Consider the following 21,073-nt stretch of genomic DNA (forward strand, 5'->3'; position numbering starts at 1 on the left):
CGGGAAACTATTTCCTATTTCATTATATGAAAACGGTTCTAAAATCTAAGATATTGATACCTTATAACAAGAAAATTCGATCGTAATAATGTGTCTAGAAACTGTCAAATTGCTATAGTCCAGGCCAGAATCAGAAAATCGATTAAAGACCAACAAACACTGTATAAATATTGTATAGTGTTATTTCCCACCACCAAAAGGTACATCTAGCCCTTTTACCGTATCTACAAACTTTAGTTGCATAAACTAGTAATTTTTCAATATATTTTTACGTTTTCAAGCAATGGTTTATACTATGTAATGAACTATGTACTCTAGTCCATTGTCCTTGTGCCCTTTATGTTTCTTGCGGTTTAAAACAATACCTGAGTGAAGTAATCTTAAAATTCGTTTTTGCTTAAAGAAAAGGAATAAACTTCAAAATGAAATGTTGTAGATCCTAATCTCATCTCTTTTAAGCAATCAATTCCCTTATACAAATATATACTACTTTACAGTCGGTAAGATAGAAATATATTTAGTGTTGTATTATGTAGCAGTGACCGAATGATTACGTCCTTTTTTTGAATGTGGTCGTTTAGTTTGACCCATCTTTTACTGTAAGACCTCTTCTGATTTTTCCCCAGCCAATTAATCTAAAAGTGAAGAAACAGGTAACGTAAATAAACTGATAAATAAGCAAGTAAACAAAAACAAGTTATGGAAAACAAATAAACAAACAAACAGAGGAATACAAGAACAAATATTCTTCATTCAAACCTCCAATGTTTTTCCACTCTTCGACTTAATGCAATCTTTTCACCAATTTCCGTACAGACAGGTTGTGTCAACACGATCTTTGCCAAATCAACTTTGACTGCGAGAACTCGACCACCAGTTGATAGTGAACCAATGTTGACCATCAGAACTTCGTTTTTCGCTAGTTTTTGAACCTGGATAAAGATTATGGAGGAATCAATATTCATCCAATGTCACCACAGGAGGAAATCTGATCAATCCAGAATAGCTTTACCAGTTCTAAACTGTTCTTCCTAGAGGTCCAGTAAGGATCATCTCTTATTGATCCAGAGTTACTACAGGAGAAAACCTAAACTAAACTAACTTTATTTATACTGGATAGTTCTATCAGTTCTAAACTGTTCTTCCTAGAGGTCTGTTACATGATACATAATATCATGTAATTAGATCGTATAATAATATAGAGTCATATACTTAGCTAGTATAAATATATATACCTTTTAGTTAGTTAACCTTATTCTCGCAAGACTTACATGCATGAGTAAGCAAAATAGGTATAAGCATGAGCAGGCAATAGCTATGTCCACGCCTAACCGCAAGTGCGTAGCTTGGTGTCAACCACAAAGCCATGGTAGCATGCGCTACAACGCTCTGAATTGCGTAGGGGAAATTACTTGTTGTTTTGCAGTTTCTCTTAGCAAGCGTATATAAGTCGATCCGAGCGCAAATAGATATAAGCAAGCGATTACAGCCATTACAAGATGCCATAACTGACGATGCTAATTTAAGCTGACGGCTGACCAAATGAACATTATAACATAGATGGATGTATGATGGATTTTCAACTATGGAGCTATTCACTGTTACTCTTACCAGATAAGTTAATGTTAGGAAATAGGATATTGTTAATGTGCTTTGTAAAGTTTAAGTTGTTTATTGCTCACTATAATTCACTAAATGTTTTAAAATGCTCAACACTGTTCTCATTTTTTGTTCGTTCTCACCGGCGAACGTAACAGGTCTAGTAAGGATTATCTCTTATTGATCCAGTGTTACTACAGGAGGAAACCTAAACTAAACTAACTTTATTTATACTGGATAGTTCTATCAGTTCTAAACTGTTCTTCCTAGAGGTCCAGTAAGGATCATCTCTTATTGATCCAGTGTTACTACAGGAGGAAACCTAAACTAAACTAACTTTATTTATACTGGATAGCTCTATCAGTTCTAAACTGTTCTTCCTAGAGGTCCAGTAAGGATCATCTCTTATTGATCCAGTGTTACTACAGGAGGAAACCTGAACTAAACTAACTTTATTTATGCTGGATAGCTCTATCAGTTCTAAACTGTTCTTCCTAGAGGTCTAGTAAGGATCATCTCTTATTGATCCAGTGTTACTACAGGAGGAACCTAAACTATTTTATCCAGAAACATTTAACATCACATATTGTATGTTTACTCTACCTTGGCAGCTTTTTTGTCACCCTCTGTTCGAACACCCAGCAACCTCCTCAACAAGAAATAACTGATTTCCAGTTCTGTGTAGATTTCTGGCAACGCATCAGCTGCTCCCAAAACCTTACCAAAGAAAATAAAATATTTTGTCAAAAGGAATTGAAAGCTGTAAATAATGAAACCTAAATGAAATTCTGTACTTACATGGCCAACCATTCTGTCAGCTCTGCAGAGAGTTGGGTCAATTTTCGTTCCAACACCTGGTTTATAATGAAGATAAATGATTATGAAATGCTGCTTTTTACATGTTTTAATGCAATGGAAATTTGATCAGATATCCCCCAATGCTCGAGTTGTCTGACACAAAAGGTCTACATGTGTCTTGGGTAAAGTTTGACAGATCTTTCTGCAAAGAGTTGGGTCAATTTTCGTTCCAACAACTAGCTTAAAATGAAGATAAATGGAATATGAAATGCAGTTTTTCACATGGTTTAAATGGAATGAAAAGTTTGATGAAATATCCCTGATACAAAAGACATGTTTCTTGGGTAAAGTTTGATGGATATTCTTACCAATTAGTCCACCAGGTACGGCGTACTGAAGATCATTTTGTTCGGCGAACAACGAAACAATCACAGAACAGATTGGTTCCCAACGCAGTTTTCCTTTCTCATCTTTGGAAACAATGCCTGGACGTACTTCAATCTCTTGACCAACCTAAAATGTTGAATTAGAAATGAATGAAAAGTATAGACCTGCTTCAAATCAGACCTATTGCATCCTTTAAAGTTCTGGTAAGAGTAATAATTTAGTAGAGCTTTGTAGGTGGAGCTATCAATTGTACGCATTTCCACAACAATGTAAACTTGGAGTAGCTGGGAAGATCTCAAAGAAGCTGGTTAATTCGACTTGTTTGTTATGGAATGGGGACAGCAAAAAGTGATCAACCATACCTTTAAGACACCTTGGAGAATGCTTCCTCCAGCAACACCTCCTTTAAGGTCTTGTACTTCGCATCCAGGCTTATTCACGTCAAAAGAACGGATCACTGAAATCAAGCAAGTATTTCAAGGTTTAAATTGTGAATAATTCTTCAACCAAAGCAAGATACAGTTTCATTACACCATTCATTCAACTGCAAATGATTCTACAGTATTTGGTTATAGTCATGTTGGTCAGTCATCTCACCAATGAGCCTTGGTTGTGATGTGAAGTCTCGTCTTGGGATGGGTATTTTCTTGCAAATATATTCACAGATGACTTCAATGTTGTATTTCAACTGCGCCGAGATTGGAACAACTGGAGCTCCTTCAGCAACTGTACCTTTGGTAAGGATAACACACAAAATTATATTTTGTTTCAAACTGTTCTTCTAGAGGTTTAGTGAGGATAATCTCTTATTGATCCAGTGTTACTACAGGAGAAAACCTAAACTAAACTAACTTTATTTATACTGGATAACTCTATCAGTTCTAAACTGTTCTTCCTAGAGGTCCAGTAAGGATCATCTCTTATTGATCCAGTGTTACTGCAGGAGGAAACCTAAACAAAACTAACTTTATTTATAAATGTAGGACAAAGCAAATACCTTCAACAAATTTCAGAATTTCTTTATACTGGTCCTTTGCTTGACTTTCTCGTACAAGATCAATTTTGTTTTGCAAGATGATAATATGTTCAAGTTTCATGATCTCGATTGCTGCCAAATGTTCTGATGTCTGAGGTTGGGGGCACGATTCATTGCCAGCTGGAATAAAGATTGAAGAATACAGTTATGTACATGCCATAAAACTGTCACTTGTCAACTCTCATGCAACTCTTGTTCTGGTTTGATCAAGCAATGATAGTTGATGAAACTCTCATGTAAACTCTCACTTGTCAACTCTCATGCAACTCTTGTTCTCGTTTGATCAAGCAATGATAGTTGATGAAACTCTCATGTAAACTCTCGCTTGTCAACTCTCATGCAACTCTTGTTCTCGTTTGATCAAGCAATGATAGTTGATGAAACTCCCATGTAAACTCTCGCTTGTCAACTCTCATGCAAGTCTTGTTCTTATTTGATCAAGCAATGATAGTTGATGAAACTCTCATATAAACTCTCGCTTGTCAACTCTCATGCAACTCTTGTTCTCGTTTGATCAAGCAATGATACTTGATGAAACTCTCATGTAAACTCTCGCTTGTCAACTCTCATGCAACTCTTGTTCTCGTTTGATCAAGCAATGATAGTTGATGAAACTCCCATGTAAACTCTCGCTTGTCAACTCTCATGCAACTCTTGTTCTCGTTTGATCAAGCAATGATAGTTGATGAAACTCTCATGTAAACTCTCGCTTGTCAACTCTCATACAACTCTTGTTCTCGTTTGATCAAGCAATGATAGTTGATGAAACTCCCATGTAAACTCTCGCTTGTCAACTCTCATGCAACTCTTGTTCTCGTTTGATCAAGCAATGATAGTTGATGAAACTCCCATGTAAACTCTCGCTTGTCAACTCTCATGCAACTCTTGTTCTCGTTTGATCAAGCAATGATAGTTGATGAAACTCCCATGTAAACTCTCGCTTGTCAACTCTCATGCAACTCTTGTTCTCGTTTGATCAAGCAATGATAGTTGATGAAACTCTCATGTAAACTCTCACTTGTCAACTCTCATGCAACTCTTGTTCTCGTTTGATCAAGCAATGATAGTTGATGAAACTCCCATGTAAACTCTCGCTTGTCAACTCTCATGCAACTCTTGTTCTCGTTTGATCAAGCAATGATAGTTGATGAAACTCTCATGTAAACTCTCACTTGTCAACTCTCATGCAACTCTTGTTCTCGTTTGATCAAGCAATGATAGTTGATGAAACTCCCATGTAAACTCTCGCTTGTCAACTCTCATGCAACTCTTGTTCTCGTTTGATCAAGCAATGATAGTTGATGAAACTCTCATGTAAACTCTCGCTTGTCAACTCTCATGCAACTCTTGTTCTCGTTTGATCAAGCAATAATAGTTGATGAAACTCTCATGTAAACTCTCACTTATCAACTCTCATGCAACTCTTGTTCTCGTTTGATCAAGCAATGATAGTTGATGAAACATTTAACCCTCCCATTTTAACACATTGGAATGGAAATCTCACCAATTAGCAACATTGCGGCGTCCATAACGGCTGCTCCGTTCAACATGGTTGCCATAAGAATGTCGTGACCTGGGCAATCCACGAAAGAAACATGTCTACAAAATAAACAATCATTTCTCTATGAATAGATTTTAGAAAGTGTTCTATCAAGATTTACAACGCACAAAAATTCATGGTTTGTAAGAGTTTATGTACACAAACCTCACTAACTGCGATTTACCCTGGCAACCTGGTCTTTCACATGGTATGATGTCTTCGCGAGCGCTTCCTGCTGATCGATAACAGCTGGGCCTCTGACAACTGGGGTTGCTGCATTTGTAGATCTAAGAAATATTTTTCTTGAAATATGGGGTAGATACTGTAGGCATTCTATTTTCTGCAATGAACTACATATATTCTTTGAAATATGCTACAGCAATGGGTAAGGTAAGGAAAATTATCCAGAGTTTCTGATTTCTTTTGTCTGTCAGTGAAGAAATATTAAAATTGTATGGCTAATTCCAAGGCTAATTGTCGGTGGAGTAAATAAACTTTTGGGTAAAAATAAATAAGAAATGTTCGGAATAGAATTATCTTGTGTTAATCAAGGGCAAATCTAAACAAAAATCAGTCTAGTTGAGAGGCCTTGGGTTTGTTGCAAATGCACTAGACTTAAATATTAAGCTTAGTGGCTCTTGTTTTAGTTGATAGGTTCTTCTAATATTTTAGATCCATACATTCAAGACGAAATGTCAAGTCTATAACTATCAATATATGTAGTGATCATTGTACAGTACGTGATTAATTAAAGGTCTGTTCACACAATACAAATTTATCAGATCCAATTCACTTCTGATGGATTTTTTATAATCTGTTGACTTGCAAAGTATACGGGCAGCAAATCAACTGAAGCCAATGCAGACTGTTTTATCAATAACAAACTATATTCCATACATCAGAAGTGAGTTGGACCCGACAAAGTTGTACAGTCTGAACAGGCCTTAATTTGTTTAAGTATTTATATAACCATAGTACCTTTGCATTAGCATAGCCAAGCTTGATTGTGATATTTCGTTCAAGTTCGTTTTTAAATCGGACAGTCTGGAAAATAAACAAGCATATAGCAGGTTGTCGCAAAATTTGATGACAACATAAAATGCTGTTTATAATGTCTGAGATTTATATCTTTCAGAAGTCGCAGTTTTGACGGAAGATGAACTTTGCTACCAAGTTATTATGATAGCTCTCTATTCTAACTCAGGCAAAATGCCATGATAAAACTTGCTATCAAAGCTGTTTTCTACTTCAACCATATTGTAGCATAACGTAGCGTATTTCTTTGTTTCCGAAGTATTCGACCAGAACTAATGACTTTAAAACAATGAGATATCCGAGGTTTTGCTACAATACAGTTGAAGTGGAAGACAATGTAAAACAACGCAAGCTTTGCAATGTCTGAGATTTCTTTCGAACAATCTTATACACAATACCTGAACACCAGATAAAGCTTTTACAACCGTTGACTTTCCATGAGCCACGTGACCAATTGTGCCTAGAAATTAATGAAATTTACATTATTGAAATATATTATTTCCTGCAATTGCATAAGCCTTCAGAGGCAAGATTACATCTTAAACCTGTTCATTGCAAATCCATGAAGACGTACATGGTGTAGAGAGTTGAAACTAAGTAATCATATTTTAACTTTGTCATCATTGGTAGAGCAATACTAACCAATATTTATAGTTGCTTGACGGCTGATTACTTCTGGTGTTAGAGGATTTAGTTCCTCGATTTTCTATAAAATTTAAAAGACATAACCTTTTCAGCTCAGGCATTAGCTTGCAATGCACCCAGATGTGGCCTACTTTAGTATTTTACTCTGTCTAATGTCAGATGATTTTACTCATCAGTGGAAGAGTACTGTCAGTTAATAAGTTAACAAAACTATCTGTCAGTGTCTCTTGTTAACCCATTAGCTTGCAATGCACCCAGCAACTGATCTGGTTAACTTGCACACGAATCTTTGCACAAATATTTTACCAAAAACAGCCTGAGATTGCCTTAACTTCTATTTAAATATCTTACAAATAGTTTAGTTTACAAAGAAGAATCAACCATTCCACAATAATAAGAATTCAAAGCATTATTAGATCTCGAAATAAGACTCATTCCTGAGTCAGATCATGCCGTAGAAACCACATAAAAAGCGATAATTTTTGCAGTATAAACTCACTTCATATCTACAAAGGTAAAACTATACATAGGGACCAAGATCTTTGTAGGACGGGGAAAGGATTGGAATAAAATGAATATGCTTACCAATTTTGATAAATCCTGCTTTGATAAGCGAGGCTGGCCTACCTCGGTGCTCATGATTGCATCAACAAGGTTTTGTTGATGAAATAAAAATGAAATTTTTCTTGCGTAAAAAAGCAAAAAATGAGCGAAATTCTGCTTCGAGCTGATGCAATACACGAGTGACGGTCAGTGACCATTGATCTCTGTAACTGGAGTGATCACGAGAGATGCACTGAGGGATAAACAACACTGGAGTGATAAAAGAGCACCCACTGAGAGACAAGTGTAACTGGAGTGATCACAGAAGATACACTGAGAGATAAGTATAACTGGAGTGATCACAGAAGACGCACTGAGAGATAAACATACTGGAGTGATAACAAAAGACGCCCTGAGAGATAAGCACAACTGGAGTGACTACAGAAGACGCACTGAGAGATAAGTATAACTGGAGTGACTACAGCCAGACGCACTGAGAGATAATTATAACTGGAGTGATAAAGAAGACACACTGAGAGATAAAGCATTACTGGAGTGATCAAGTGTAAGCATTACTGAAAAGATACATTACCCACATCTTAACGGCTATCTAAGGGGAAGATGCACTACGGCCCCCAGACCATGATGTATGTGCACCTAACCGTTACGTCTCAGTGAGAAACAGAGTATGCATTGCCACAAGCCTAGCGCGTCATAGACGAATCAGCTACAATGACAAGCCTTGAGAGCGAAGATAAATTTAACGTATTTAAGCTTTCCATTGTGACTCACCAAAAAACTTTCATTTTTCCACACGGAATAGTTTTAATGTACACTAATAAGTATATCTACATAAAATCATGGTGCAACTAATTAAAGAGATCTATACATTTACTGAGGACGGTGATCTTCAATACAAGATGTTGAACTTAAAAGTGTACATATAAGTGCAAAAATAATCAAATTTTATCTTACAACAAACTAATATATTTCATCGCAAGGTTAAAATCAAAAGTGTGCAGTCTGTGAGGTATATTTTTTCAGTCAATAAAACTATACGAAATTATGTCACGGTTAGGCTAGAATAAACACGGCTAATATCAAGTCTATAATGAATTAAGACGAGAAGTTGAATATTTTGAAGACGCATTCTTATGGTTAAGCAATCAGCACTTCTTTGTCGTCAAAGGCCAGTTTTTCAGGCAACGGCTCAGCTTCGTCATCCTCCATTTCAAATTCAGCCTTAAAATCGTTGCCCTTGCTGATTTCATAAGCTTTCTTGCTCTTGCGACAGCAACACATAGCACAGCACATCATGGATGCCAAGACGACAAGGACCAAGCCGACAAGAATTGCAACTCGCGCGCCAAATGGAAGCTTATGGAAACTGGAACAAAGGCTTTTGCCGTGGTGATGTTTCTAGATAATGTAGATATTTATTACATATTATATTTATTACATATTATATTTATTACATATTAAATTTATTACATATTATATTTAAGGGTAGATATTTACTACAACCTGAGGCGGTTCGAGGTTTAAATAACAAAGAGGAATTTCATTTTAAACTAATCGGTGTATTTGGTGACATTTTTGAGGGAAAGCCAATCAGAATGCGTACATTTTAATTACTTCATGTAAAATGGTACATATTGTACTTTTTATCAAAATTTATGCATTCTGATTGGCTTACTGAAAATGTAAACAAACTTGCTGATTGGCTAAAACGAAATTCTAAATAAATCGATTGAAATCGTCTGAAAAACCACGAAAAAAATCGATTTTTTAAAGTTTTTTTTTAAGTCCTGGCAAAATATTGCTGTAAGAATAAACTTCACGCATACGAATTCAAAAGTTTACTCTAGAAAGCAATCGTATTTTGGTATAATACTAATCCTAATATTCACAAAAAGCATTTTCTTAAAAATAAACCGTACAAATTCTCCGCTATTAAACATGAGCCCGGTTACCGAGATTTAAAGAAGCGTTAAATTGACTTTGAGTTTTTGAAATGAGTAAATAACATGATCCTGGTAGTCGTGAAGTCATTCTAACAATAGCATGCAATGTTTCTGTTTCAAAAAGACTTTTCTCAATACTTAAAATTCCGTTTTACGCTTCGTTAAATCTCCGTAACCTGGCTCATGCGAAGAACGTTTAAAATAAGAATTTGTTTACTTTCTCAGGCTTAGGGCGTGTTTATATGATCCCGTCTAGCCGGGACGGGATGTTTTCATCCCGCTTAGCCGGGAAACTCGCCTACGCGGGATGGCGTGTTTATATGGAGTTCATTTTGTGGTGCAGGTTCCTTCGACGGCATGTTTTATTGTAGAAAACGAGTATGCCAATATATACACATGCTCCTAATGTATGTTAATCGCGAATCATCTCGGCCAAGCGGGATGGAGTGTTTATATGGCAATTTCTCGTCCTGTCTAAGCGGGATCCCGGCAAGAAGTGCCGAAGAAAAGTGGTCATATAAACACTAATTAGCGTTTGTACTACAAGCGGGATCTCGGAAACTGTCCCGTCCCGGCTAGACGGGATCATATAAACAGGCCCTAAGTTGAGCTACCGTTGAATCAAGGACATATGCTCCACTTTGCTAAAAAGCATCTTCGATAGTTACTAATACTACGCTATTTTGTTTAAATGTGACTGAGTTTTGAACTTTACGACAGTGGTATGAATTTTATCCACACATTTTATACAAAACTTTTGAAAGCTTACATGATGATGACCATATCCTTTCTCGTCTGGCAGAGATGGATCCAAAAATCTTTTCGGCTTTTTGTCATCTAGAAGTTTCAAATAGTTCGGATATTGTTACCAAATTTAGCTCCATCAGTTCTAAACTGTTCTTCCTAGAGGTCCAGTAAGGATCATCTCTTATTGATCCAGTGTTACTACAGGAGGAAACCTAAACTAAACTAACTTTATTTATACTGGATAGCTCTATCAGTTCTAAACTGTTCTTTCTAGAGATCCAGTAAGGATCATCTCTTATTGACCCAGTGTTGCTACAGGAGGAAACCTAAACTAAACTAACTTTATTTATACTGGATAGCTCTATCAGTTCTAAACTGTTCTTCCTAGAGGTCCAGGAGGGATCATCTCTTATTGATCCAGTGTTACTACAGGAGGAAACCTAAACTAAACTAACTTTATTTATACTGGATAGCTCTATCAGTTCTAAACTGTTCTTCCTAGAGGTCCAGTAAGGATCATCTCTTATTGATCCAGTGTTACTACAGGAGGAAACCTAAACTAAACTAACTTTATTTATACTGGATAACTCTATCAGTTCTGAACTGTTCCTCCTAGAGGTCCAGTAAGGATCATCTCTTATTGATCCAGTGTTACTACAGGAGGAAACCTAAACTATATTTATATTGGATGAACAAGATACAATAACATACTTTTTCCACAGTATCTGGACAACTCAGCTTTTTTAATGTTTGATTCCTCGAACTTAACCGCAGCAATTGTTCGTCTGAATTCTTTGCCATTCACATCCATATGAATTGTCAGCACCTGAGTAGATTAGATTGATTTTTAAAGCTATTAAAGTGTTTAATATCCTTATGCATTCAACAGGACTCTTGATTCTTAAGCCCTGGTCAAACGAGAATGATAGTTGATGAGAGTTGAGAAGCGAGAGTTTGCACGAGAGTTTTCCAAACTCTCGATGCGCCGGTCAAACGAGAATGAGAGTTGAGAACGAGAGTTGATTACGGCGCGCATTAATTTCGTCCTTACTCCACTTCGTTTTGCTATTTTTTTGTTTCTGCCCGTTGTTTTCAGAAGATTTCTTTTTTTTTTTCAAAAAAATTGCAAACCGCTAGCTGTTTTGCAACTCTCATCAACTCTCATGACCGATCAAACGCGCCCAAACTCTCATCAACTCTCATCAAAATTTGAACCAGTTCAAAGTCAATGAGAGTTGATGAGAGTGCACGAGAGTGTATGAGAGTTCGCGGTCAAACGCAAGCGAGAGTTGCAACTCTCATCAACTCTCATTCTCGTTTGACCAGGGCTTAAAGGTTTCATCCATAAAAATTACCTGAACATCGACTTGTTCAACTCGCTTTTCATTGATGAATTGCACTTGTTCTTCGATCAAATATTGATGTCCCGATTCCAGCTCCTTTCTCATCACCATTACGTGAATTATGACAGGAAGAATGCGAACATCTTTGGCAGAGTAAACTGTGAAATGAATACACAACAATTAGCCCAGAACTTATCCAAATCTTCTCTGTCAAAAGAATTTAGGCTGTATGCACATGAAGGTAAATCAGTTATGATTTTTGGCACTTCACTCGAGGTAGGTAAATTCTAATGGTTCTTAGGGTGTTAATTTCGAGTGGAATTATACACACTTCAAATTCAAGCCAGGAACAGTTGATGGAAAATGAGTCAACTATCGGTCCTCCGGCAGAAATCGAACCTATGCTTTTGCGATGCCGGTGCAATGCTCTTGCCACTGAGCTACAGAGGTAGCTGACAAGAGCAAGCGTGGTTAGTGTGCACATGATGGTAATCATCTGTGTGCACATGAGCGTCGTTTTCGAACATTCTCAAAATCGTTTTCATCCAGATTATTGCTTTGACACTTTGTCAACATGATCCAAGGGAAAATATGCTGAATATGTTAAATTAGCTTCAAATTGACTGTGTTTGAAACAGTTTGAAATGAAAACGAAAATGTAAATGCGTGCACATGCATAGCCTTAGAATGAAAAAGCTGAACCTGACTGCACCATTAGTGGAAGGTGTAAAGTCTGATTCAAAAGCTATGCTGGAAACTTAGTTTCAAAATATCACTGCTGTAGAAAACATTCAAAGTGAAGAATATATTTATAATAGCAAATAAATTTAGGTTGTTCGTACCAATCTCAGCAGTGAGGTCGTACTTCGTAAGAACATCTAGTTCTGTGAGTTTCCCATTAATTCTGACACTGTCTTCCTGGATTGTAATGTTCAATTTCACCTGAGAATTAATACAACAGCATTGTGAGCAATAAATTATTTATTAAATGTTAAAGTAGGTCACATCTGGGTGCATTGCAAGCTAATGGGTTAACAAGAGACACTGACAGATAGTTTTGTTAACTTATTAACTGACAGTACTCTTCCACTGATGAGTAAAATCATCTGGCATTAGACAGAGTAAAATACTAAAGTAGATCACATCTGGGTGCATTGCAAGCTAATGGTTATCACAGATAGTTTTGTTTACTTGGTAATGACAATGATCAAGTGGTGAGTAAAATCATCTGGCTGATGGAACTTATAAAATAAATAAACGTTTATAAAAGTACATTTAGAGACGCCTACTATTGCAAAGTCATTGCTAAATTCAGCTGAGGCAATCTTAAAGACACAGCTAGCAACTTTGAGGAATTTTTCCCGTTAACAAGAGGCAAAATTGTGCTTTGTCATGTTTTTGTGGGGGAGGAATTTCATCAACAACACGCAATAATAGTTATGTAATAACTTGCTTTCTATAACGTTATATAAAAATATAGATTAAGAAAACTTCCGACCGCAAATTTCCCACTTAAAACGACTATCTGAAGACGTGCAGGTGTTTTCAAAAAGGGTATTAAAACAAGACTTGTACAATATGAATAATGTTCAGATATTGACACATGCTGGGAATATTTCGTCGCTTTTATTTTGCGATTTTATGAACAACGATCTTAGTTGATAAAACCAAGTTTCGTTTCGATTAAAAGCAGGAGATTTTGAAGCGATGTTTTGAAGCTTCGATCGCAGTTTTGTTCAGATCAATCGAAGCAATTTTTGCGTTTTAAAAGGAAAAAGATTAGAGAAAGTTTTGGCAGCTAAAGGCGCCATAGACAAGGACATGTCACAACTTATTTCCTTCTTTCCCAAATTGGATTCCCGGTTACAAAAGAAAACAAAACAAAGTACCAACGTTTCCTCGAAGAAAATACACTGCAATTCAACTGCCTTGGCTGCAGATTTTCGTTTTGATTCAAAACGAAACAATCTGAACTTTGTGTGAAAGCCGTGTCGCAGTTAAATTCAAAGTATTTTAAGCTCTTTCTATGCCGAATATAAACGCCGCATTTCTATGTTTACAAATACAAGACTCTATCATCCATTACTGGGCTACTTTTAACTAGTTTTCTCTTCGAATTCATGCACAAATACTTACAATAACTTCGGTTTCTCGTCTGCCGTTTGCGGAGTCTTCCTCCTCGATGATTTTCACAGAGATAGAGAGCTTCTCTTTTGAATGTTTTGTGCCAGATTTGAGGTCGTTTTCGCCGGCAAAAACTGCCTGGAATATCGCCAAAAACAAGACGAAATGGCCAAGCACTTCAAACATGGTTTATTTGCTCAAAAAACAGATATAAAAGCGATAATATTGAACAGGAGAAGCACAGCGCGAATGCGGATTGCAATATGTAAACAGCTTGGAAAAGCTGTATAATATTTACATATTAACTCGTTGCAAGGGTGATAACTATTGTTATTAATACTATCGGTTAATAATTAATGACCATATATAGAGCCAAGATTCAACGTATTATACATATGCGGATAATCCCTTAGATAATCCGGTAAAGTTAATCCGGTAGAATTAATCAGTAGCAGTAATCAGTGAGCTCACTGGCAGTAATATCCAGATTCAACGAATGTGATCCTAAACCCTAGAGAATTAGGTTTAAAATAGATTAAGGATTAGACTAACTCATTAAAGATTAGATTAGATTCGGTCAATGGTTAGAACTTAGAATGAAAGCTTGCATTGTAGAATATGGATATAGGATTATCTGATTTAATTTCGTTGAGATCCAGATAATCCTATGTCTATGTTAATAATATATACAATGCAAGCCTTATCTAGATATGGTAGCCCACCCCATAGGGAACACCAGCTACATGATCAGTGATGGTACCACTACACGTTAACGATACCCCCCGCCCTCCTCATAGCCCACAGACGTCACTCGAGTTTTTTAAATTTCAATGAAGTAATATTACCCTCCTATATTGACCGCCAACCCACGCCACAAGGCCAGAGGGCCCCGCCCCTCCCCCTATCGCGTGCGACCCCCTCTGGCAAGCAGTTCAAGTATGCCTAAAGTACTTGACCTTTGTACGTTGGAGCTCTCTTTATATCTCATTTCCATATTTCATTGAAATTTGAATAAATATTCAATACAAATAAAATGGCTCATCTTCGAAGACTCGCATCGCTTTCCACGAGAAGATCTTTGAGGAAATCCTTGTCAAGTTACTTGTATTCGTCTTCGACAAAACTTCAAAACAACGTCGCTTTATGTGGTACCACTTATCGTCATGTTAGTTCGAGTGGAGCAAAATTACAGCCGGACACGTAAGTCGATGAAAATGTATATTTAAATATGTATATATTTCACGTTTTAGTGTTTACTCGAAGTCATATGGCGATTGAGTGATTAATTAAAACGAATTCCCGTTTTTATGTAATTCTTCAATGTTCACTTGGCTATATTTTGCTAAAAAAAACGACACCAACAATAATTTTACTCATGGGAAGAGTTGTTAACCCATTAGCTTGCAATGCACCCAGATGTGACCTATTTAAGTATTTTACTCTGTCTAATGTCAGATGATTTTACTCATCAGTGGAAGAATACTGTCAGTTAATAAGTTAACAAAACTATCTGTCAGTGTCTCTTGTTAACCCATTAGCTTGCAATGCACCCAGATGTGACCTATTTAAGTATTTTACTCTGTCTAATGTCAGATGATTTTACTCATCAGTGGAAGAGTACTGTCAGTTAATAAGTTAACAAAACTATCTGTCAGTGTCTCTTGTTAACCCATTAGCTTGCAATGCACCCAGATGTGTTTTTTTAGTTTTCAAATAATTTAGGAGGATATTGCCTCCTTTTGACTGGCCAACCAGTGACTGGCACCGGATTTCACGGCTTCAAAGGTTTGTTTGTTTCTTCTCCAGAGCATCAATCACATTTCACGATCGAGATGGCGACAAGAAAACAGTTTCAGCCAAATATGGAGATTCACTTCTTGATGTTGCAAAGAATAATGATATTGATTTGGAAGGTAAGAATGACTACACTGCTCTCTTTTAGCCATGAGTTTATTAACACGTTTTGAATATCTTCTCTTCATCAAATTTCACATCGAGGTGCTTGTGAAGGAACTCTGAGCTGTTCAACTTGTCATCTTATATTTGATCCGGACGAATTTGCCAAGTTGGATCTACCTGAACCAGATGATGAAGAACTAGATATGCTTGATCTGGCCTATGGTTTGACACCAACGTAAGAGATGATCCTTACTGGACCTCTAGGAAGAACAGTTTAGAACTGATAGAACTATCCAGTATAAATAAAGTTAGTTTAGTTTAGGTTTCCTCCTGTAGTAACATTGGATCAATAAGAGATGATCCTTACTGGAACTCTAGGAAGAACAGTTAAGAACTGATAGAGTTATCCAGTATAAATAAAGTTAGTTTAGTTTAGGTTTCCTCCTGTAGTAACACTGGATCAATAAGAGAAGATCCTTACTGGACCTCTAGGAAGAACAGTTTAGAACTGATAGAGCTATCCAGTATAAATAAAGTTAGTTTAGTTTAGGTTTCCTCCTGTAGTAACACTGGATTTTTTCTCCAGATCAAGACTAGGATGTCAGGTTGACGTAACTGAAAAGTTTGATGGAATTACTGTAAAAGTACCTGAAGCAACGAGAGACGCAAGAGATTTGTAACCGCCTCTGGAAATGGAATTTACTGTGGATGTAACATTAAATATTCTAAACATGCTACAAACGTGTGAAACTTCTAGCAATAAATTTTATTATTTTAATAATTTATTGTACCTGAGGATGGCCGCGCTATTGACATAATTTTTCTGTCTTCCAAATACTACAGTATTTTGATAATAATAAATGTATTTTATTATTTCTGGTTTCTTCTGTGGCAATATCATTGAATGAAGAGTATTTAGAATATTGTGAATGTTTTATCAGTTGAGATTATGTACAAACATAAATATGTCTAATGTTTACTAAGTCATTTTCTGCAGTCCATTGCTCAAGTCAGACATAACCAATGCCTACATCAATACAATTTCCTGATAAATATGTACTCTCTCATATTTCCAACATTATAACAATTTTCTCAGTTAATAGTTAACAAAACTATCTGTCAGTGTCTCTTGTTAACCCATTAGCTTGCAATGCACCCAGATGTGACATACTTTAGTATTTTACTCGGTCTAATGTCAGATGATTTTACTCATCAGTGGAAGAGTATTGTCAGTTAATAAGTTAACAAAACTATCTGTCAGTGTCTCTTGTTAACCCATTAGCTTGCAATGCACCCAGATGTGGCCTACTTTAGTATTCTACTCTGTCTAATGTCAGATGATTTTACTCTTCAGTGAAAGAGTACTGTCAGTTAATGAGTTAACAAAACTATCTGTCAGTGTCTCTTGTTAACCCATTAGCTTGCAATGCATCTGAATGTAATCTATTAAGACATTAAGTTATGTTTCTTCATTTTTTCACTGTCTATTATTGACCAATCTCATGATGAAGCACCCCACAGTTCCTGTCAGCTCTCATTCGTCTGATCATCGCCTGGTGCCTTCTTCTCATTGTGTGTTCCTAAAATGTCCTTTTCAACCTCTTCTAGACTGATATTTTTATCATTCAAGGCCTTCTACAAAACAAACAATAGGAAATCTATCAAAATTATATCTTTTGTTAACTCATTAGCTTGCAATGCACCCAGATATGACCTATTTTAGTATTTTACTCTGTCTAATGCCAGATGATTTTACTCATCAGTGGAAGAGTACTGTCAGTTAATAAGTTAACAAAACTATCTGTCAGTGTCTCTTGTTAACCCATTAGCTTGCAATGCACCCAGATGTGACCTACTTTAGTATTTTACTCTGTCTAATGTGAGATGATTTTACTCATCAGTGAAAGAGTACTGTCAGTTAATAAGTTAACAAAACATCTGTCAGTGTCTTTTGTTAACCCATTAGCTTGCAATGCACCCAGATGTGACCTACTTTAGTATTTTACTCTGTCTAATGCCAGATGATTTTACTCATCAGTGGAAGAGTACTGTCAGTTAATAAGTTAACAAAACATCTGTCAGTGTCTTTTGTTAACCCATTAGCTTGCAATGCACCCAGATGTGACCTACTTTAGTATTTTACTCTGTCTAATGCCAGATGATTTTACTCATCAGTGGAAGAGTACTGTCAGTTAATAAGTTAACAAAACATCTGTCAGTGTCTTTTGTTAACCCATTAGCTTGCAATGCACCCAGATGTGACCTACTTTAGTGTTTTATAAATCTTTGTGTTAATCTGAGCTTACCAAGACACAGGCCCGATACGACTTGAACAATTTTTCACATGGTTCTGATTTAGTGTCGCCACGAAGGAAGTTTTCTGTGTACCAAGTATTGAAACATATATCATATTTTTTCTTTAGGTCATTGCATTCTTCAGAAATACTGTTCATGATTTCTTTAATACAATGTTTCAGTTTTCACCACCCCTCTAATGATTAAAATTGGAACAAATTTTATGTTTGAGTTTGACAGTACAGCATATATAAAGCTCAGTTGAAAAATCTGGCAATAATAATCCATGCTCAGCAAATCCTAATCCACGAATTTAATCCATGAGATTAAGCTAGGATTAATTCAGGTTTTGTTCTGATTGGTTCTGATTGCGACTTCTGAGAATCTGAGCAATCACAGAATTCTCAATTTTTTATTTTATGGTTACATTTAGGATTAGGGGTGTGACTAATCATCCACAACCTAATCTAAGCCCTAATCCGAACCTAATCTCAAGGAATAAACTCGTGTATTTAGGATTACGGAATCTGTTTCGTGAGGTCAATTCAGAAATGGCGGATCAAGGAGAAAGTCTGGATTTAGCTTCTCCTAAAGAGAGAGAAGTTATCACTTTTCAAGTTGGAAATTACAGCAATTTTGTCGGCGGACACTACTGGAATTTACAAGAGAGCTTGTTCAAAGAGGCCTCTGCTAAAAAGAACTCTTTTAATGAACTCTCGCAGGATATTTTGTACAGACACGGGTTGAATTTTGAAACTGGTCGAAGCTCATATAAGCCTCGTGTTGTATCATTTGACTTGAAAGAAAACGTTAGAAACTTTCCTAGCGCAGATGAAACGGCAACAGACGATACTGATGATGGTATTTTTTGGGATGGAAATGTGGAGAAATACGACAGAGGAAGTAAAAATAGCGGTTCAAATACAGCCGATGAAGTTGGTTTATTTTGGACAGATTTCACGTTGTCTTGTTTCCACGATAAATCTTCGCAAGTCGTTGACCTTCTGCATAATCAGATGTCTGAAGGATTTGATCATTTTGGCTGTGGAGAGATGCTCTTTAAGTCTGGAAAGTTTTACAACGAGTTCGAGGACAGGCTGCACTTTTTTTCAGAGGAGTGCGATAGGTTACAAGGCTTTCAGGTCTGTTTTTTACAGTACTCTTCCACTGATGAGTAAAATCATTTGACATTAGACAGAGTAAAATACTAAAGTAGGTCACATCTGGGTGCATTGCAAGCTAATGGGTTAACAAGAGACACTGACAGATAGTTTTGTTAACTTTTTAACTGACAGTACTCTTCCACTGATGAGTAAAATCATCTGACATTAGACAGAGTAAAATACTAAAGCAGGTCACATCTGGGTGCATTGCAAGCTAATGGGTTAACAAGAGACACTGACAGATAGTTTTGTTAACTTATTAACTGACGTACTGTACTCTTCCACTGACCATCTTTAAATTTCCAACCAACAGGTCTTCACAGATATTCATGATGGTTTTGCTGGCCTCTCATCGAGTATACTTCAAGATTTAGCGGACGATTATTCAAAAAAGTTTTCTTTGTGTTTTGCAATGATGCCTGGAATTCTTGGTGATGATGGTAAACAGACTGTTGAAAAGACTATGTTAAATACTATGCTAAGTTTTGGAAAGTATATTGAGTCAGATTGTCAGGTGATACCACTGTCCTTGAGGAGTAGTTATGGATTGAGAAGGGAACCAGTTGAATTCCCATACATCAATTATAAGGTAAAATATTTTTAATTACAAACTATGAGAGTTTATTTAATGAGTTAAGTGTCTTTTGTTAACCCATTAGCTTACAATGCACCCAGATGTGGCCTACTTTAGTATTTTACTCTGTCTAATGTCAGATGATTTTACCCATCAGTGGAAGAGTACTGTCAGTTAATAAGTTAACAAAACTGTCTGTCAGTGTCTCTTGTTAACCATTAGCTTGCAATGCACCCAGATGTGACCTAAATAGTATTTTACTCTGTCTAATGTCAGATGATTTTAGTCATCAGTGGAAGAGTACTGTTTATAGGTCAAAAACCAATTCACAATATGACTAACCATGGTATTTTTAGGCTAGTTCCACATACCAAACAAGTGCGATCCTTGCCTCAGCGATAGACACAGCGACATTACCATTTCGACTTTCAAATGACCAGGCTACAGACATCAGCACTTTAATTGGACCCATCTCAGTGGCTGGTAGAAAGATTTCTGCATTGACTATGGGCTTACCGATTCCTCTGAGCAGCACAGGCTCTGTAAACGACATACTAAATGGACCGATGGATTTTAACATCTCCCTGACACCAGATACAAGCCGACCTGAAAGCATTCTTGCACAAACCACTGTAGTCCGTGGAATACCAACCCATTTGCTAAAACTGGAGGAATACAATCTCGTTTCACGAAGGTTATCTGCAATGCTTCAGTACAAAACCAACCATGGACATATTTGCCCAAGTTATGTCGTTCAGACCCCTTGTAAGTTCACCCTACAATTTCCAGACATTTTTAAACCCTCTGTTACTCAAATTGGTTGCATTATCGAAGATTATAACCGACCAGAAGAGGTCAAAGTTAGTTCTACATCAGCAATGGCTAGTCTTGTAAATTGTGAAGAAATCTCAAGGCCTTTGGAAAGGCTGTACAAAGACACAAACAAGTTTGACGGAATGAACTATTCAGGGTTTTTAAAAGCAGGAACTGAACAGGCAGATATTGAAGACAGTAGAGAGAAACTGAAGGTCTTGGCTGAAGCATATAAGTCTGACTATGAACTCTAAGGGCAGGGGGGTTGCCAACATCCATACATTAGGGGGGCAAGCATATTTACAGGGCACCATCGTCATAGATTAAACCACTGATCTTCTTAATATATCTGGACTAGTCTTGGTTTTGACTGACCTTCGCAAATTCTGGAAATCATTATCAATTTGAAAGCTTTTGAAACTAACACAGTTATTTGGAAATGCAAACAAGAATGGTGTGAACAGATTTGATCAATGATTTATTCATCAAACTCAAAAAAATAGAATGCATTTATTTACAAATATCAAATATTTTTCAACTATTTAAATAGTTTTCATATTATGTACAA

General features: G+C 36.5%; 4 protein-coding genes across 4 annotated transcripts; 2 read left to right on the forward strand and 2 right to left on the reverse strand.

Moving 5' to 3' along the window:
* Positions 1-212: 212 nt before the first annotated feature.
* On the reverse strand, positions 213-7,788 carry LOC114538314 (eukaryotic translation initiation factor 2 subunit 3-like). The gene is made up of 14 exons (XM_028559463.1): positions 7,626-7,788; positions 7,038-7,101; positions 6,794-6,855; positions 6,339-6,404; positions 5,526-5,647; positions 5,325-5,419; positions 3,782-3,940; positions 3,382-3,516; positions 3,147-3,241; positions 2,766-2,910; positions 2,398-2,453; positions 2,203-2,316; positions 760-932; positions 213-635 (listed from the first exon to the last, which is right to left on the reverse strand). The coding sequence occupies exons 1-14, from the start codon at positions 7,677-7,679 to the stop codon at positions 578-580; spliced, it is 1,398 nt and encodes a 465-aa protein (XP_028415264.1). The 5' UTR covers positions 7,680-7,788; the 3' UTR covers positions 213-577.
* Positions 7,789-8,380: 592 nt separating this feature from the next.
* On the reverse strand, positions 8,381-14,061 carry LOC114538315. Its single transcript, XM_028559464.1, has 6 exons — positions 13,774-14,061; positions 12,480-12,579; positions 11,650-11,795; positions 11,006-11,120; positions 10,317-10,384; positions 8,381-9,002 (listed from the first exon to the last, which is right to left on the reverse strand). The coding sequence occupies exons 1-6, from the start codon at positions 13,945-13,947 to the stop codon at positions 8,742-8,744; spliced, it is 864 nt and encodes a 287-aa protein (XP_028415265.1). The 5' UTR covers positions 13,948-14,061; the 3' UTR covers positions 8,381-8,741.
* Positions 14,062-14,435: 374 nt separating this feature from the next.
* On the forward strand, positions 14,436-16,549 carry LOC114538320 (2Fe-2S ferredoxin-like). Its single transcript, XM_028559473.1, has 4 exons — positions 14,436-14,961; positions 15,568-15,674; positions 15,760-15,895; positions 16,247-16,549. The coding sequence occupies exons 1-4, from the start codon at positions 14,795-14,797 to the stop codon at positions 16,338-16,340; spliced, it is 504 nt and encodes a 167-aa protein (XP_028415274.1). The 5' UTR covers positions 14,436-14,794; the 3' UTR covers positions 16,341-16,549.
* Positions 16,550-18,514: 1,965 nt separating this feature from the next.
* Positions 18,515-21,028, forward strand: LOC114538333 (protein misato homolog 1-like). Its single transcript, XM_028559485.1, has 3 exons — positions 18,515-19,097; positions 19,432-19,707; positions 20,049-21,028. The coding sequence occupies exons 1-3, from the start codon at positions 18,972-18,974 to the stop codon at positions 20,757-20,759; spliced, it is 1,113 nt and encodes a 370-aa protein (XP_028415286.1). The 5' UTR covers positions 18,515-18,971; the 3' UTR covers positions 20,760-21,028.
* Positions 21,029-21,073: the final 45 nt, after the last annotated feature.

The sequence above is a fragment of the Dendronephthya gigantea genome, unplaced genomic scaffold (assembly GCF_004324835.1).
Source record: "Dendronephthya gigantea isolate DGI-Jeju-01 unplaced genomic scaffold, DenGig_1.0 000180F, whole genome shotgun sequence".
Taxonomy (NCBI): Eukaryota; Metazoa; Cnidaria; class Anthozoa; order Malacalcyonacea; family Nephtheidae; genus Dendronephthya; species Dendronephthya gigantea.

Bases quoted from the DNA above. Each gene is read 5' to 3' on its own strand.
- LOC114538314 (XM_028559463.1), bottom strand. From the start codon at position 7,679: ATGAGCACCGAGGTAGGCCAGCCTCGCTTATCAAAGCAGGATTTATCA. The intron at 6,405-6,793 runs GTATTGTGTATA...TTTATTTTCCAG, and splicing joins AAGCTTTATCTGGTGTTCAG to ACTGTCCGATTTAAAAACGA. The intron at 933-2,202 runs GTAGAGTAAACA...ATCTTTATCCAG, and splicing joins GTGACAAAAAAGCTGCCAAG to GTTCAAAAACTAGCGAAAAA.
- LOC114538315 (XM_028559464.1), bottom strand. From the start codon at position 13,947: ATGTTTGAAGTGCTTGGCCATTTCGTCTTGTTTTTGGCGATATTCCAG. The intron at 11,796-12,479 runs GTACGAACAACC...TTCATTTCACAG, and splicing joins CGACCTCACTGCTGAGATTG to TTTACTCTGCCAAAGATGTT. The intron at 9,003-10,316 runs GTAAGCTTTCAA...TACATTATCTAG, and splicing joins AAGGATATGGTCATCATCAT to AAACATCACCACGGCAAAAG.
- LOC114538320 (XM_028559473.1), top strand. From the start codon at position 14,795: ATGGCTCATCTTCGAAGACTCGCATCGCTTTCCACGAGAAGATCTTTG. The intron at 15,675-15,759 runs GTAAGAATGACT...TTTCACATCGAG, and splicing joins TAATGATATTGATTTGGAAG to GTGCTTGTGAAGGAACTCTG. The intron at 15,896-16,246 runs GTAAGAGATGAT...TTTTTTCTCCAG, and splicing joins GCCTATGGTTTGACACCAAC to ATCAAGACTAGGATGTCAGG.
- LOC114538333 (XM_028559485.1), top strand. From the start codon at position 18,972: ATGTCTGAAGGATTTGATCATTTTGGCTGTGGAGAGATGCTCTTTAAG. The intron at 19,098-19,431 runs GTCTGTTTTTTA...TCCAACCAACAG, and splicing joins ATAGGTTACAAGGCTTTCAG to GTCTTCACAGATATTCATGA. The intron at 19,708-20,048 runs GTAAAATATTTT...TGGTATTTTTAG, and splicing joins TCCCATACATCAATTATAAG to GCTAGTTCCACATACCAAAC.